The sequence below is a fragment of the Podarcis raffonei genome, chromosome 8 (genome assembly GCF_027172205.1).
Source record: "Podarcis raffonei isolate rPodRaf1 chromosome 8, rPodRaf1.pri, whole genome shotgun sequence".
Taxonomy (NCBI): Eukaryota; Metazoa; Chordata; class Lepidosauria; order Squamata; family Lacertidae; genus Podarcis; species Podarcis raffonei.
In genome coordinates, this window is record NC_070609.1 from 58,926,852 (window position 1) to 58,941,578 (window position 14,727).

Here is a 14,727-nt window from a genome sequence, read left to right on the forward strand (position 1 = left end):
GGTTTTGATGTACCCGGTAAATGTTGAGGTGGGGATAGATTGCAAACTCTTTGCAGACTAATTTCTGCAGAAAACAATTACAGCAACTATATTTTGAAACCTGGGGACAGAAAGTCAGAATTGCCCAATTATTATTTCCTTCACATTCCCCTAACACTAACAGCCTAAATGCTGTAATGCTTGAAAATAAGTGTTTTAAAATAATTGTTTTTCAGGTGAGTGTTACTTAATGCAGAATGAAAATTCTCCAATTTAATATGGTTTATAAGATTATATTTTATGTTTCAAAGATTAAAATGCATTAGCTTTATTATTATTTTCAATTTAATTACATTTCAGGTTTCCACAAAGAAGCAGAATATGAAATATTTTTGCAATCTGTTTTTATGAAATATACAGTCCTTCATTTCACAGTCCAGGAGTGTGAATGTGCAGCATCCAAAAATATACTTTAGGCTAGGCCTAGGGGCATATAAAGAGAGGGTGTGTGATTTTTAAAAAAAGCTTTTGAATAGGTAACCCCTGTGTCGCATGGCAGGTTTTTTGAAAACTCCCCCAAAGCCATTTATGTACTTATAAATCCTAGAAATAAATTAATATCCTGCCCTTTGCCAGTAAAGCTCTCACAACAGCTATCAAACAAATAATTTAGAACCTTCATAGAATAAAATAATGCTATAAAATCACAAAGTAAACGTTTTACAATCTCAAAACAGCATCAGCTTAAAAAACAAAACAGCAGGTGATAACATTATTCAGTTGTATTTTAGAATCCACCAAATGCCTGGTCTTCCAGGTAGCATTGCTATTGGAGAAATACAGGTCAAAGTCATTACACTCTGCATCCTGGCCAGATCAAGAGGCTGCACTGCCAACTCCAGCACAGTTGCCCCTCTCACAAGCACTGTTTGATGGCCTTACATTTGAGGATGCGGTACAAGCCAACCAGATTCCCTGACATCATAATTCCAGATTGGCTCTATATTAAAAGCAGCCCTCCACATTGAACCATGGGCTAACAAGGCTGCAGATCTTATTTGCTGTGGGTCTGTTCGGCGCTCATACCTTACTGTTTCAATCCATAGAGACCCTCAGGGTTCCTAACAAAGTTAAAATAAAGACAGTACAAAACTAAATGCACAAAAAAACCCAAAGACGTAACCATATCCAATTTAAGCACCAGCATGGAGCTGGGATTGGCCAAGGGAATCATAGAATTGTAAAGTTGGAAGGGACCCCGAGGGAGTAATGCATTAACCTGGAATTCAGTTTGAAGAAGCCGAGTGGTAGACTATCTCCTTTGCATGTGGAATGTCCCAGGTTTAGTCCCCAGCATCACCACCAGTACAGTGGTACTTCGGGTTACATACGCTTCAGGTTACATACTCCGCTAACCCAGAAATAGTACCTTGGGTTAAGAACTTTGCTTCAGGATGAGAACAGAAATCGTGCTCCGGCGGCGCAACAGCAGCAGGAGGCCCCATTAGCTAAAGTGGTGCTTCAGATTAAGAACAGTTTCAGGTAAAGAACTTACCTCCGGAACGAATTAAGTACTTAACCCGAGGTACCACTGTACGACAGAGGACGAGATGGTTGGACAGTGTTCTCGAAGCTACAAACATGAGCCTGACCAAACTGCGGGAGGCAGTGGAAGACAGGAGTGCCTGGCGTGCTCTGGTCCATGGGATCACGAAGAGTCGGACACGACTAAATGACTAAACAACAACAACAACCACTGTATAAGGATGGGAGCAAACCTGGTTTGTCATACTCGAGTCACTGCCAGTCAAAGTAGACAGTACGGAGCTAGATGGGTCTTACTCAGTGTAAGGCAGCTTCTTATTTTTCTAAACTGACCTGATTGCCATTCTGCAAGACAGACTGGGCTCTCACAGTAGAGATGGGTTGAGAAAGAGAGAGAGAAAGAGTGCAACTCCCATTTCTCCATCAACAAAGAAGCATTGCAGTTGGCAGCTCTTAGTTTAATAGCAGAAACACCAGTAGTGTGTTGCTATAGTCTTTTTGTATCTCTCTCCTTGTGACCCAAGGTGGAGCTGAAATCCAAGATGGATACCACCTACTTCAAGGCTGCTGTGCAATGCAAGTACATTTCTGGGTTGCTGTCATAGTTTTTCCCAAAGCTGGTACCAGTTGTGTGATTTGTGCTAGATGTTTTAGGCAGCCACTTACCTGGGGGGGGGGGCAATATCCTTTCTTCTTTCTCCTCTCCCCCTTTTTCAGAAAACAAACAGAACAAACCAATCTCATCCTAAAAGTGAGGAAAAGGCAACATGCATTACAGTAAACAGAGCATGCTTCTCTCTCTATAAACACCTTTTTTAAAGAAACCAACAACTCACCAAACCTTTTAGACATTTAAATTATCATCTTTGTGTTAGCTCTTTGTAGCTTGACTTGTGCTTTTGTCTTTTTTAACAAATCCTCACATTTATTCCTCCCACACAGCAAATAGCTAAACACATGTTTTGTTTTATTGCTAAGCTGCCCAACATCAGAGCCATTGTGTTGTTGGCTGGTTTTAAGAAAAACAAACCCAATCTCCATTTTGTTTTTGAGATGGTTATTATTCCAGTCCTATTGCTTTGTGGCTTTTTGTGTGTGTACACTTTCCTTAAAACAAATTTATTTTAACGTAGAAGGTTGATGGTATATTACTTAATCAAGGTAAACTCTCTAAGCAATTTCCTTAAAATCATTTAAAACATTCATAAGAAATTCTTAGTAAAATCAACAGAATTTGCAATCTATAGTTTTTAAGAACAATTATGCATAGTAAAATTACATGTCAGGGCATGCTTGCCTAATCATAAAAGCTTTTAGCAAGCTTCAAAAACAATGAACTTTCTCCTCCGCATTCTCTTCTCACTGCACTTTCCCCCCAACATCATACTGTCTATAACATTAGTGTCTCCATCAGACGTAACTGATCTGTAGAAAGGACTTTATGAACTGAAAACAGTTGTACTTCTGTGTGTATGTACTTTTGTTACTCAAGAAAATCTTTATTAAAGAAAGGACTTTATTTATTATATTAGTGCAGGTAACTTCAACTTTTTTGAACCCACTTTTAACCCAGACGTGCATTTGAGGACCCATTTATTAATATTTTACTAAATATTTGCATGGTGATGGTACTCTTGTTACGACCCACCTTGGATCAGGATGCAGACCCCCACAGGTGACCCACCAGTTGAAGACCAATATATTTGTACAAGGACCTCTTCTTGCCCGGCATAGCTTCCCCTCCTTCTCCTTCTCCTTCTCCTTCTCCTCCTCCTCCTCCTTCTCCTTCTCCTTCTCCTTCTCCTCTTCCTATTCCTCCCACCCCAAATCTGCTCCAGAGGGTTAGAGAAACCCTAATAATAGATTAGAGGAGGGCACAGGAGGAGGAGAGGCTGGAGATGCATAAGCAAATGTCCTAATTGGATGGCTTCTTTGGATTCAACCGTGTACAGCAAAGCCACCTACTTTCTGTTCATACATGGTTGAGCTTCTGTTGGTTTCTACTGTTGTGCTGCTTCCTGACATCCGTGTTTTTTTAAAGTACTAGGGAGTAGAGAACCTCACCTCTGACATGGTGCAGAAAAATGATTTGTAAGTGTCTCTATACCACACATAGAAATAGAAATAAGGGGAAATGTGTCTGAACCTTTCCAAGACTAACTCTAAAACCTCTTCGGCACAAAATAAGGCAGCTAGTGTATTGGTAGCAACCAGCTGTATGGAACACATTTCCTCAATTTCAATATCATGCTGGGTCCTTCCAGGCGCAATTGAACCTTATAGCCCTTTGCACCTAATGCAGCAGCAGGCAAAAGGTAGATCAGGATCCAACTAAGAAATCTCTGGATGATTTGCAGTTGATCATCAAGCCCGTCTAGTTCCTTAGTAGCAATGGCAGAATCTTTCTCATTTCTGGCCTTGTGCTAATCACTTACCTCTCAATCTGTGAACCCCACCTTTAGAATAATAGTATTGACTTGTTTGCTTTGGCCCAGGCAGGCATCTGTGCAGCTCCACTGAGCAGTTTTAAAATAGATGTTCACTGATCTTTGTGCACATTTGTACATGCAGCTTATCCCAGTTTAGGGCTTGTTTCTACAGTAGGTATTTGAATCCAGCTGTTTAGTGTTGTAACAAAGAAAATGCTTACATGTATAAAAACCGTGGAAACAATTGCTTATATAAAAATCATTTTAAACACAGTTTTAATGAGTCCAGATACCAACTTGTATGGTTTTGTTAATGTGTATTTTTTTTATTCAAAATATGGTAAGCTGCTTTGGGAATTTCTCTTTAGAAAGTTGAAATAAAAGATTTCTAAATAATTTATTTTATTCAAACAATTTATATACTGCTTGACTACAGTTGTCCCTAAGCAGTATGCCACGTTGTGCTGGTTGCGGCTGATAGGTACAACAACACATGGAAAGCATCATGTTTGCAAAGAATGGGCAAAGGTTTCAACCTCAGTCCTTGGGGAGACACACCTTCAGATTACCCCTCAGCCATGAAGGTTACTTAGTCACTCTGTCTCTCAGCTTAGCCTACCTCACAGGGTTGTTGTGAGCATGAAATAGGAGAGGGGATGTATGCTGCCTCGAGTTCTTGGGGCAATAGGCAGGATATAAATGTAATAAATAAAAATAAATTCTGGACTTGCTTGCAAAGAATCGGAGAGCTGCTCTAGGTGTAAGCGGTGCATGTGTTTTCAACTTCCCCTTCCCTCCATGTGTTTGTATTTATTTATATAAAAGTTTGTTTATAAATCATTTAATATTTTGAAATCTCTAAGTGGTTCTTTACATCATACATCTTTTTATTTGTATTCTTCCTTTCCATAGTCAAAACCATGCTCATGGCAGCTTACAACATGAAAAATGTTACATAATTACGAGCATAACAAAAGTAGTAATAAACAATAAATGAGACATCGAAAAGTAAACCAACAAGCTGAAGCAAGTTCCACATAAATGATAATAAGATCTAAGATAATAATAATAATAACAGCAACAACTTCCTCCAACAAGTCCCCAACCCAAGTGTCTGTTTGGCAGCCTCAGCTTTTGTAACTGGAGTCAGTCATGGTCCCCCTATCCCAGTGTTCTGGCCAAACAACACCTTATTTTAATCTTAATTTCATTTAATTTGTAGATCATCTTGTCAACATTTGTTGTTTGTTCTAAAGTTGTTTTTTTCTCTCCTTAGTTTTAGAATTTGAATCAGCCATGAAACTTGTAAGCATTAGTCACCTGGTACAGAGTTGGTAGAAGTTTTTAATTGTAAATACGCAATTCTTGCAAAAAGCTGTTTTAGTTCTTGAGTGTGTTTTTGTTACTGTTCAGACAGAAAGAAATCTCAGAATTCAATTTAGCTCACAAACTGCAGCCTGTTAAATAAAATGTGGCTGGCTTTTAAATTCCTGTTCTGAATGCTTCAGTGCCGGACACCTTGAAATAAGCAGGATTTTGTGCTCATTGGACAATTCAGATTTAATTTCTGTAGAGTTTAGCTAAGAGAGTTTGCTTTGGGTTGGGGCAAAAGTTGCATTTGCAGCCACTTAGTTGCACAACCACAAAATGCATACTGAATAAAATTTACTACCATGAGTAGTATGGTGGCCATTAGCTCAGTTGGTTGGAGTGTGGTCCTGATAATGCCAAGGTTGCAGGTTTGATTCCGCGTATGGGACTTGATCCTCAAGATCGCTTCCAACTCTACAGTTCTATGATTCTATGTCTGGATAGCTTAGGTGGCTTTGAGAAAAGAATTAGATGAATTAATGGAGGATAGAGCTACCTACAGCTATTAGCCAAGACAGCTAAGAAGTGCCCTGTTCAGAACCAATACAACTCTGGATACCAGATGCTGGGAAGAAAAAAAGGAGGGGAGTCTATCCCATTTATCCCTGCTTATAACTTTCCCAGAGCTAGATGAACCTCTAGCAAGGTTTTATTTTTGTTAACTAGACAATGGATGATTTGGATGTAATAGCAAAACTGTTGTCTGGCCATCAACTCTAAGCCTTTAGCTTGCATGCTCCCTTTTCCCTTCTCTCTCCTTTTTCTGGGTACTTTAATTCCTTCCCTGACTTCTGATTTTGAACCAACTATAGTATGCTGTTTGCAAAAGCCTTTGACTGTGTCGATCACAGCAAACTATGGCAAGTTCTTAAAGAAATGGGAGTGCCTGATCACCTCATCTATCTCCTGAGAAATCTCTATGTGGGACAAGAAGCTACAGTTAGAACTGGATATGGAACAACGGATTGGTTCAAAATTGGGAAAGGAGTATGGCAAGGCTGTATACTGTCTCCCTGGTTATTTAACCTATATGCAGAATTCATCATGCGAAAGGCTGGACTGGATGAATCCCAAGCCGGAATTAAGATCGCCGGAAGAAATATCAACAACCTCAGATATGCAGATGACACAACCTTGATGGCAGAAAGTGAGGAGGAATTAAAGAACCTTTTAATGAGGGTGAAAGAGGAGAGCGCAAAATATGGTCTGAAACTCAACATCAAAAAAACGAAGATCATGGCCACTGGTCCCATCACCTCCTGGCAAATAGAAGGGGAAGAAATGGAGGCAGTGAGAGATTTTACTTTTTTGGGCTCCATGATCACTGCAGATGGTGACAGCAGTCATGAAATTAAAAGACGCCTGCTCCTTGGGAGAAAGGCGATGGCAAACCTAGACAGCATCCTAAAAAGCAGAGACATCACCTTGCCAACAAAGGTCACTATTGTCAAAGCCATGGTTTTCCCAGTAGTGATGTATGGAAGTGAGAACTGGACCATCAAGAAGGATGATGGCCGAAGAATTGATGCTTTTGAATTATGGTGCTGGAGGAGACTCTTGAGAGTCCCATGGACTGCAAGAAGATCAAACCTCTCCATTCTTAAGGAAATCAGCCCTGAGTGCTCACTGGAAGGGCAGATCGTGAAGTTGAGGCTCCAATACTTTGGCCACCTCATGAGAAGAGAAGACTCCCTGGAAAAAACCCTGATGTTGGGAAAGATGGAGGGCACAAGGAGAAGGGGACGACAGAGGACAAGATGGTTGGACGGTGTTCTTGAAGCTACAAACATGAGCCTGACCAAACTGCGGGAGGCAGTGGAAGACAGGAGTACCTGGCGTGCTCTGGTCCATGGGGTCACGAAGAGTCGGACACGACTAAACGACTAAACAACAACAACAACAACAACAATAGTTTGCTGTTATATCTGAATTGGCAAACTAAGGACAGTCTTTAGCTTTCAGATCAGAATTTGATGCTGATGCAAATCCTGGTGGGGCGAGGGCAGGAGAAAGCCATCATTTCCTGTTTTGGATGTCGTGGCAGCCCCCTGTTTTCTTGAAACCATAAGTGGGGAGGAAATTGCAGAGCAGAAGCTCAAAGGTGATTTGGAGTTGCATGTGAACTGACTTGAAGTGTGTTCATTTGTTTCATTGAAAGCTGGGAGCCACAGTACTCCTAACAGGAGTGAGTGTGCTGATCGAAAATGTTATACAGCAGGGATGACAAACCTGTGGCCTTACCAATGTTGGTTTCTGCTACCTGTCAGCCCCAGCCATCATAGCCAGTGGTCAGGGATGACAAGAGTTACAGCCCAACAATATCTGAAGGGCCACACATGCCTTGCCCCAATCTAGAGAATACGTATATTCTGGGAACCTTTCTGCAAGATATACATACATGTATTATTTTATATTTAGGATTAATTGTACCTAGGCTGAATTAAATACTCAAGCAAAATGTAAATGGTACATTTCTCGGTCTCCTGTTGACCTTGCCCTTTATTTTATCTTTACAGATTTGTTTCTTACTACATTAGCACCGTCCGATGAAATCCAGTTTGAAATCTGGGTTAATCAGGTAAAGAAGTTTATATGTAAATGTTTTAGGATAGATATAATTTTTTTTAAAATGTATAAAAGCATGCTCAGAAAAAATAGATAAAAATAAGAGCATGCTTAGGGCCTGTTAAATGAAGAGGTTGTCTGATCATACTGATTTCAAGGATAAATAGTTGTCATTATAGTAAATATAACTTCAGCGCATTCAAACTTCGAAGATTGCTTGGAGGCAATGTTTTACTCAGCATCCCTGGCTCTGCAGGATTTTAGCGTGACTGCCAATTAAACCAATCAGTCTGCCCTAATGTGTGCGTTAACAGGGCTCCTGTAGTGATGTCATCTGTTGTATGAGATTACTGTCATTTAATTTGTCAGCATGATGGCTTACAAAGAAAAAGAAAAAGATTTCAACACAGTGCTCATTCTTTGTTGCCTGTAGGCATTTGTCTAGGTTTAAACATGGCTGAAATTTCTTCCTTGGAGAAATGGCAAAAGATAGTTTGGTTATTTATCCAGGCTTCTTCCCAGCTGTTTAATTCCCAAGGAAGACATCCCAGTGCAATTTGGTGTGTTGCAAAATAGGAATCACCCATCTTAGGACAAGTGGCTAACCACAAAGTCAGTATAATTCTTACAATTCCTGCTGATCATGAAAGAAATTAAATATCAAGAGGAAGAAAGTCAACTCTGATGACAATCTCTTTTTTAAAAAATGCCCAGATACTTGAACATCATTTTTAAGGAGTGACACTTTCGGTTATTTCTGAGTTTGCCATTTAGAAAGGGTGGAGGGGGGTCACCTGACACCCCCACACCTTTTTGTTTCAGAGAGATTTTTGTTTCATGATCTGAAGGAATTGTAAGAATTATACTGACTCTGTGGTTATTCTGCAGATTAATCTGCTTCACATTTCCTAGTTCTCTGCAGACATTGGCATATTGTTTTTCAGTTTTTTGAAGATCTAACATAAATGTGTCCTCAGTGAACTTGAAGTGTTCTAGGAGTTCAACAGTGTTTAGAAGACAATTCAATTTTTCAGTTCTAATAATTTCCACATGACTAAAGTACATGAAAACACACTCCGAGTTAATGGGAGATTGCAGTTTAAAATCCAAATTGTTTTCAAAGCCACTCAAACATTATTATAATGGATTATTCACATTAATGATTCAGGTGTGTTGAAATAAAGTTGTTCAAAATTGGAACCAGCTTTGATGCACAATGACCCAGTTCAGATTATCTTGGTTTATTATGCCATGAATATGTGCAAGCCTTTTGCCAGTGCACAGAGCCTCTTTCCTTCTTCTTTCCTGGAGGCCACAATTAAGCCAGGAAGTGTCTCATTAGCCACAGTTTCCCATTTTGTCTGAACTTGAAAACTGTGATTAGGAACTTTGGATCAAGCCAAGATCCTACACGAATGCTTAGTTTCCTTAGTTCAGACAAAATGAAAAACTATGGCTAATTGGAGTCTTCCTAGTTTTATCACAGCTCATTGTGAAATGGCTACATGTACAAGAGAAACAGGATCATCAACACTTCGTCAATGATTACAGTTTACCAGAAACCTCATCTGCTTGGAAGACCCTGCTGCAATGAATAGGAATTGTGGAAGGCTCCCTGAAATGTGACTTGTACAGGACATGTTCCAGTGACAATACAGTCAAAAGTTCTATTTGCTAATTGTCATGTGCTGATTCCTATTCAGCAATAAACTTCTACTTGATTTGCCATAACCAGGGGTCAAAATTTTGGTCCAGAGGCAAGTAGCATAACTCTTAACTTTCATGTTGTGCTTTAAGGAACCACCTCTGACCCAGAGAGAAAGTCCCTGTGTGCATCTAAGAACACTGCATTGTGTCCCGTCCCATTCCCAGGGTGCAGCAGGGTATGTTATATAGCAGGCATCCCCAAACTCGGCCCTCTAGCTATTTTGGGACTACAATTCCCATCATCCCTGACCACTGGTCCTGTTAGCTAGGGATGATGGGAGTTGTAGTCCCAAAACAGCTGGAGGGCCGAGTTTGGAGGTGCCTGTTATATAGTCTCAGGTAGCTCATCTGAGCATCCCACACTACTAGTGATGTTGCTTTTCAGAAGCCATCTACTCAGGGTTTCCTCCTCTGATCATTACAAATCTTATTGCGGTGATTATTTGGAAGGAGATGTGAATGAGTATTCAGGAGGTGGCTATTCTGGTATAGTGTATGTGGTGTTCTCCTGCCACTACCCTTTTGGGTGGTGACCAAATTGTTCTAGTAGTTGAGAAAATGGATATAGGTAACGTAGTCCTTCTCCACTGATTGCATCCACTAGAAAGAAGTTGGGAAAGTGCATTGTTAATTAGCATTGGAGCCATTTTTCAGACAGGTTTTCCCCAAATCAAAGTCAAAATTAAAAATGATTTGCAAATCATCAGGTGTGAAAATCCAAGTAAATGCTTGCATGGCATGGCCATTGTGCTGAAGGGTGGCATAAAGATCCATTAAAAAACAACAAAGTAAGACAGAATTATATTGCTTCCAGAAAGTTCTACTTTTCCCCATGTGCTTATGCTGGGGTTTTCCCTACACTCACAGAGTTGTTTATAGATTACTTTGGGTAATATTTTGACTTTTTTATTTATCTCTTGACAGGATGGGAATTTTTCCAAAGCTACACATATGAAGAGGAAACCCAAAGATGTAAAAGTTGTTGGACAATCAGTGTTCGCTGATTTTGGTGAGGTTCTTTTCTCCTTTTGCAAAATACTTGACATTTGCCAGTGCAGAGGGGTGGCACGACAAAGCACATACACAATAAGCTCTTTTGTTGACTTAATAAATGGATTTATAGTGCTGCTATTATTATTATTTTAAAAAACACATTTTCTACAAACCTAAGGCATTCATTTACAAGACTTTAACAGATAAACTGCCTATAAAACTCTGTCATGCATGAGAAACATTTAAATTAATTAAAGTAGCTTATAAAAAGATTGATGAAATGTGTTAACATTCTTAATAGTTATAATTGCCAGTTGTTTCACTAAGCTTTAGAACAAAGGGAATACGTAATTTATATGTAAATCTAGTTTAGAGCAGTCTTTGACCAGCAAAATGTACTTTTTAAGCAGTAGCTTAGCTTTTGGGAATCATTGTGTATATTTTAAAAGCCTAAAATATAGTTGTTACTAATACGTTAATCCGAAAGGTCTTTTTCTTTAACTCTAATTTTATTGATGACAGATAATGCTATTTTTTTATTCCATCAACCGTAATTTAAACACATAGGTTAATATAAATAATCTATATTTCTTTTTAAGTAGGGGCTTCTTAGGTAGAGCTTTTACATCCTCTGAGAGTTAACTTTTATAATAGTTAGCAAATTGTCAGTGGCCATTCGTATAGTCTCTTGTGGCAAGTCAGAACCTCCCATTGGCCACGAAGAGAGCTTCACAAAATTTTGCTGTTTTTATGCATAACTTAGGGGTGGTTTTTTGGGGGGGGGTTGGGGTTGGCGTGTTTGTTTGTTTCAGTTAAATTTATAATCACTAAGGGTGTGCGCCAAAGTCAGGATTAGGTTCAGATCCTATTTGTGGGGCGAAGGCTGCTTCAGCTCAAGATCATTTTGGAGGAAACCCACCTTGACTCACGTCCAAGTCAAAAACTCTTGCTTCAGAACATCCAAGGTTTCCTTCATTGACTAGAATGAGGAACCAAGCAAATACCTTTCACTCATATAACTGTGGTTTGCCTCTGGTGGGGTTGCTGAAGACATTTAACTGTGTTAACTACAACATACAACAGACAAAGCACAGGGCCATAGGATCCAATTTGTGTTTTGTCCCCCTTTTCTGCCATAGTGTTAACTTAGAATGCTCATTAACATCTAGGCAAAACTCAAATAAGTATCTGCATGCAATTCCTCCCCCCTTGTCTTTTATTTTGAAAGAACGAATACCCATGAGATTTGATGGGGGGGGATCTAAACTCTCTTTTGTCCATGCTGCTTCAGTTTTACATTGTCCTGGTACAGAAAGCTGTTAATGATTCCCCCAAAAGCAGATGGTGCTAAAAAATGCCATGAATACTAATAAGCATAAAGTATATGTCAGATACATTTATTTTGAAAGATGTAAAAAAGAGAAGTAATCTGGAATCGAATTTCATCTCTCCAAGTGTTATAGCTAACAGCAGTGGATAATATCACCAAAGGCTGCACTGTAATTTTAGAAATCTGCCATATTTCAAGGAAGTATGAATTAACTTGGATTTCAGGAAGTGTAGAAACAAACCTTTTGCAACATATACTTTCTATATACAATGTGCCATTTGGAGTTCTACTTCTTGTTATCATTTTAAAGTAAGAATCCTAACAAAAATTTAACAGTTTCAGTGTTGCGAATAAATAAAATACTGAAAAAGAAGTGCAAAACTTCCTTCTCCTGAAAGCACTTATAGCTTTGAAGAGTTTTGTTACTTGGAATGCATTGAAAGATGTGTAGAGATTGCCAGGGGCAAGAGAGTCTGGAGACTAAAGACTGAAAATTTCTTATGCCTAAGAGTGCCTGTGGATACGAATTCAGTTCAAAACAGGTTGGGTTTAATAAAGCAGAGATCTCCTATTCTTTCAGTGCCTTTCTGCTTTTCCTTTTCTCTGTTAGACTCACATACCCCAGCCTTGCTAACTTTCTAACTGATGAAAGGATGTATCCGGTCCTCACTCAAACCCTGTTCATACATTTACCGTATTGGTCTGAATATAAGCCTCACTTTCCCCCCAAAATTCAGACCGTGAAAAGTTAAAGTGTGGCTCATATTTGCGACCTTACCGTATGCAGCCAGGAACGTGGGGCAAACAGTGCCAGGAGCATAGCACAGCGCATACTTCCCCGCACTCTCCCCCAAGGCCAGGAACCAGGAAGGGAGAGAGCGAGGAAGGCAGAAGGCCGTCGGCAACGCACCGTGGCTCCCCGCCCCCAGTATGCTGCCAGGAGCAGCGAGGAAGGGAGCGGCATATATTCGGATATATTTTCTTTGTTTTCTTTTCACCCCTCCAATTTTAAAGGTGCGGCTTATATCCGGGTGCAGCTTATATTCAAACCAACATTGTATTTGTACCTTGGTGGCCCTGCCCTCAGCCCCCACATGCTTAAAGATGCCGTCTGCAATGATTTTGTGCATGCACACCCAACCGCATGTAGGCCTCTGTACTCGCTATCCCAGACTGTTTTCCAAGATGCTAGATCACATGTACATAAGTCTACATGCATTCAGATACGCCTGCCTAGGCGCCTTGCAAATAGCACCTTTGGAATATGTGGGAGTGGAATCCTGATGAGTTACCTTCATATGTTCAGTTGTATCTGAATGAATCTGACAAGATATAGCAACTAAGACACTTTGGCTCAGATGGAGGGAATTATTATAAAAAGAAGTTTTGGTACTTTTTTTGTTTGTTTGAATGCTATACTATAATCTAGCAGGGAGACAAGGAGAATTTACAAACATTCTTAACTTTACAAATGGAAGATAAAAATATTTTCTTCAGCGTATGTCCAAATAATATTTATGGAGCAATAAATCATCCTGCTCTTCTTTTATTTTATTCTGTGGAATGTAATGAAATGGAGAATGGAATAGAAAACGTTTTTAATAAATTCTTTAGAAGCAACAGAACATACATTTTTCTACTGTCTTCTTCAAAATGAATTCAATATAAAATTTGTAATTGTATTTTGAAGAGAGAGACATATACATTTGCAGCTTACGTTTCGTAGCCAATTGAGTAAATGTACATTACTCAAGTACGTTTCCGAGCACAATTCAAAGTGTTGGTGCTGACCTTTAAAGCCCTAAACGGCCTCGGTCCAGTATACCTGAAGGAGCGTCTCCACCCCCATCATTCTGCCCGGACACTGAGGTCCAGCGCCGAGGGCCTTCTGGCGGTTCCCTCATTGCGAGAAGCAAAGCTACAGGGAACCAGGCAGAGGGCCTTCTCGGTAGTGGCGCCCGCCCTGTGGAACGCCCTTCCAGCAGATGTCAAAGAGATAAACAACTACCTGACATTCAGAAGACATCTTAAGGCAGCCCTGTTCAGGGAAGTTTTTGACGTGTGATATTTTACTGTATTTTTGGTTTTTATGGAAGCCGCCCAGAGTGGCTGGGGAGGCCCAGCCAGATGGGCGGGGTATAAATAATAAATTATTATTATTATTATTACATTAATGCCATTTTAAAGCAACAGTTTTTCTACTACCATGAAACAATGTTTTTCCCTTGACTGAACTAAATTACATGCAGTTAAAAATAAAGTAAATTCGATGCAAAATATTTAGACTGATAATTCAGGCAGCATCTCTGCTTCGATATTCCCTGCCTGTTTTCTGTGTTGATTTTGTTTCGTGCTTGATTTTGAATTTGAATAAAATATAGGATATATTTGCATGCCAGGATCCATAAATGGTGTAGCATGAGCAGATACTGAACTGTTTTTCGCAGCTGTTGAGTGGGTAGTTGAGGGTAGTTGAACCAGACACCACCTAAGCTTGGGTCCCTTTTCCCACCCATGTTCACCATCTGCATAGAGTTTCTCTATGCAGCAGTAGAGTCATATTCATATTCATTCTGGATGTCAAGCACATTCACAAAAGCTGGCCCATAGCCATTTTTGCTTGAGCTACAACATGAAAAGCTTCTTTGGTACTGAAGCCAGCATGTAAGACATTTGAGTGGTCAAAGGTGCTTTCAAAGAGCATACATTTATGGCCTTTGAAATACACCCTTATCAAAGCTGATTGCTCTGTACCCAGGAAACCCAGTTTTTCTCTCTGTCAGATTGAAGCCTTCAGTTTAGCTTGCT

The 14,727-nt window shown here is 39.8% G+C and overlaps 1 protein-coding gene across 1 annotated transcript in view; it reads left to right on the top strand.

The window, feature by feature from the left end:
- ITFG1 (integrin alpha FG-GAP repeat containing 1) overlaps nucleotides 1-14,727 on the top strand; it is a 114,643-nt gene that overhangs the window by 22,290 nt on the left and 77,626 nt on the right. The window contains exons 7-8 of the mRNA XM_053400234.1: nucleotides 7,841-7,902; nucleotides 10,521-10,605. Of these exons, the coding sequence (XP_053256209.1) occupies nucleotides 7,841-7,902; nucleotides 10,521-10,605 (147 nt within the window). The remainder of the gene's footprint in view (nucleotides 1-7,840; nucleotides 7,903-10,520; nucleotides 10,606-14,727) is intronic.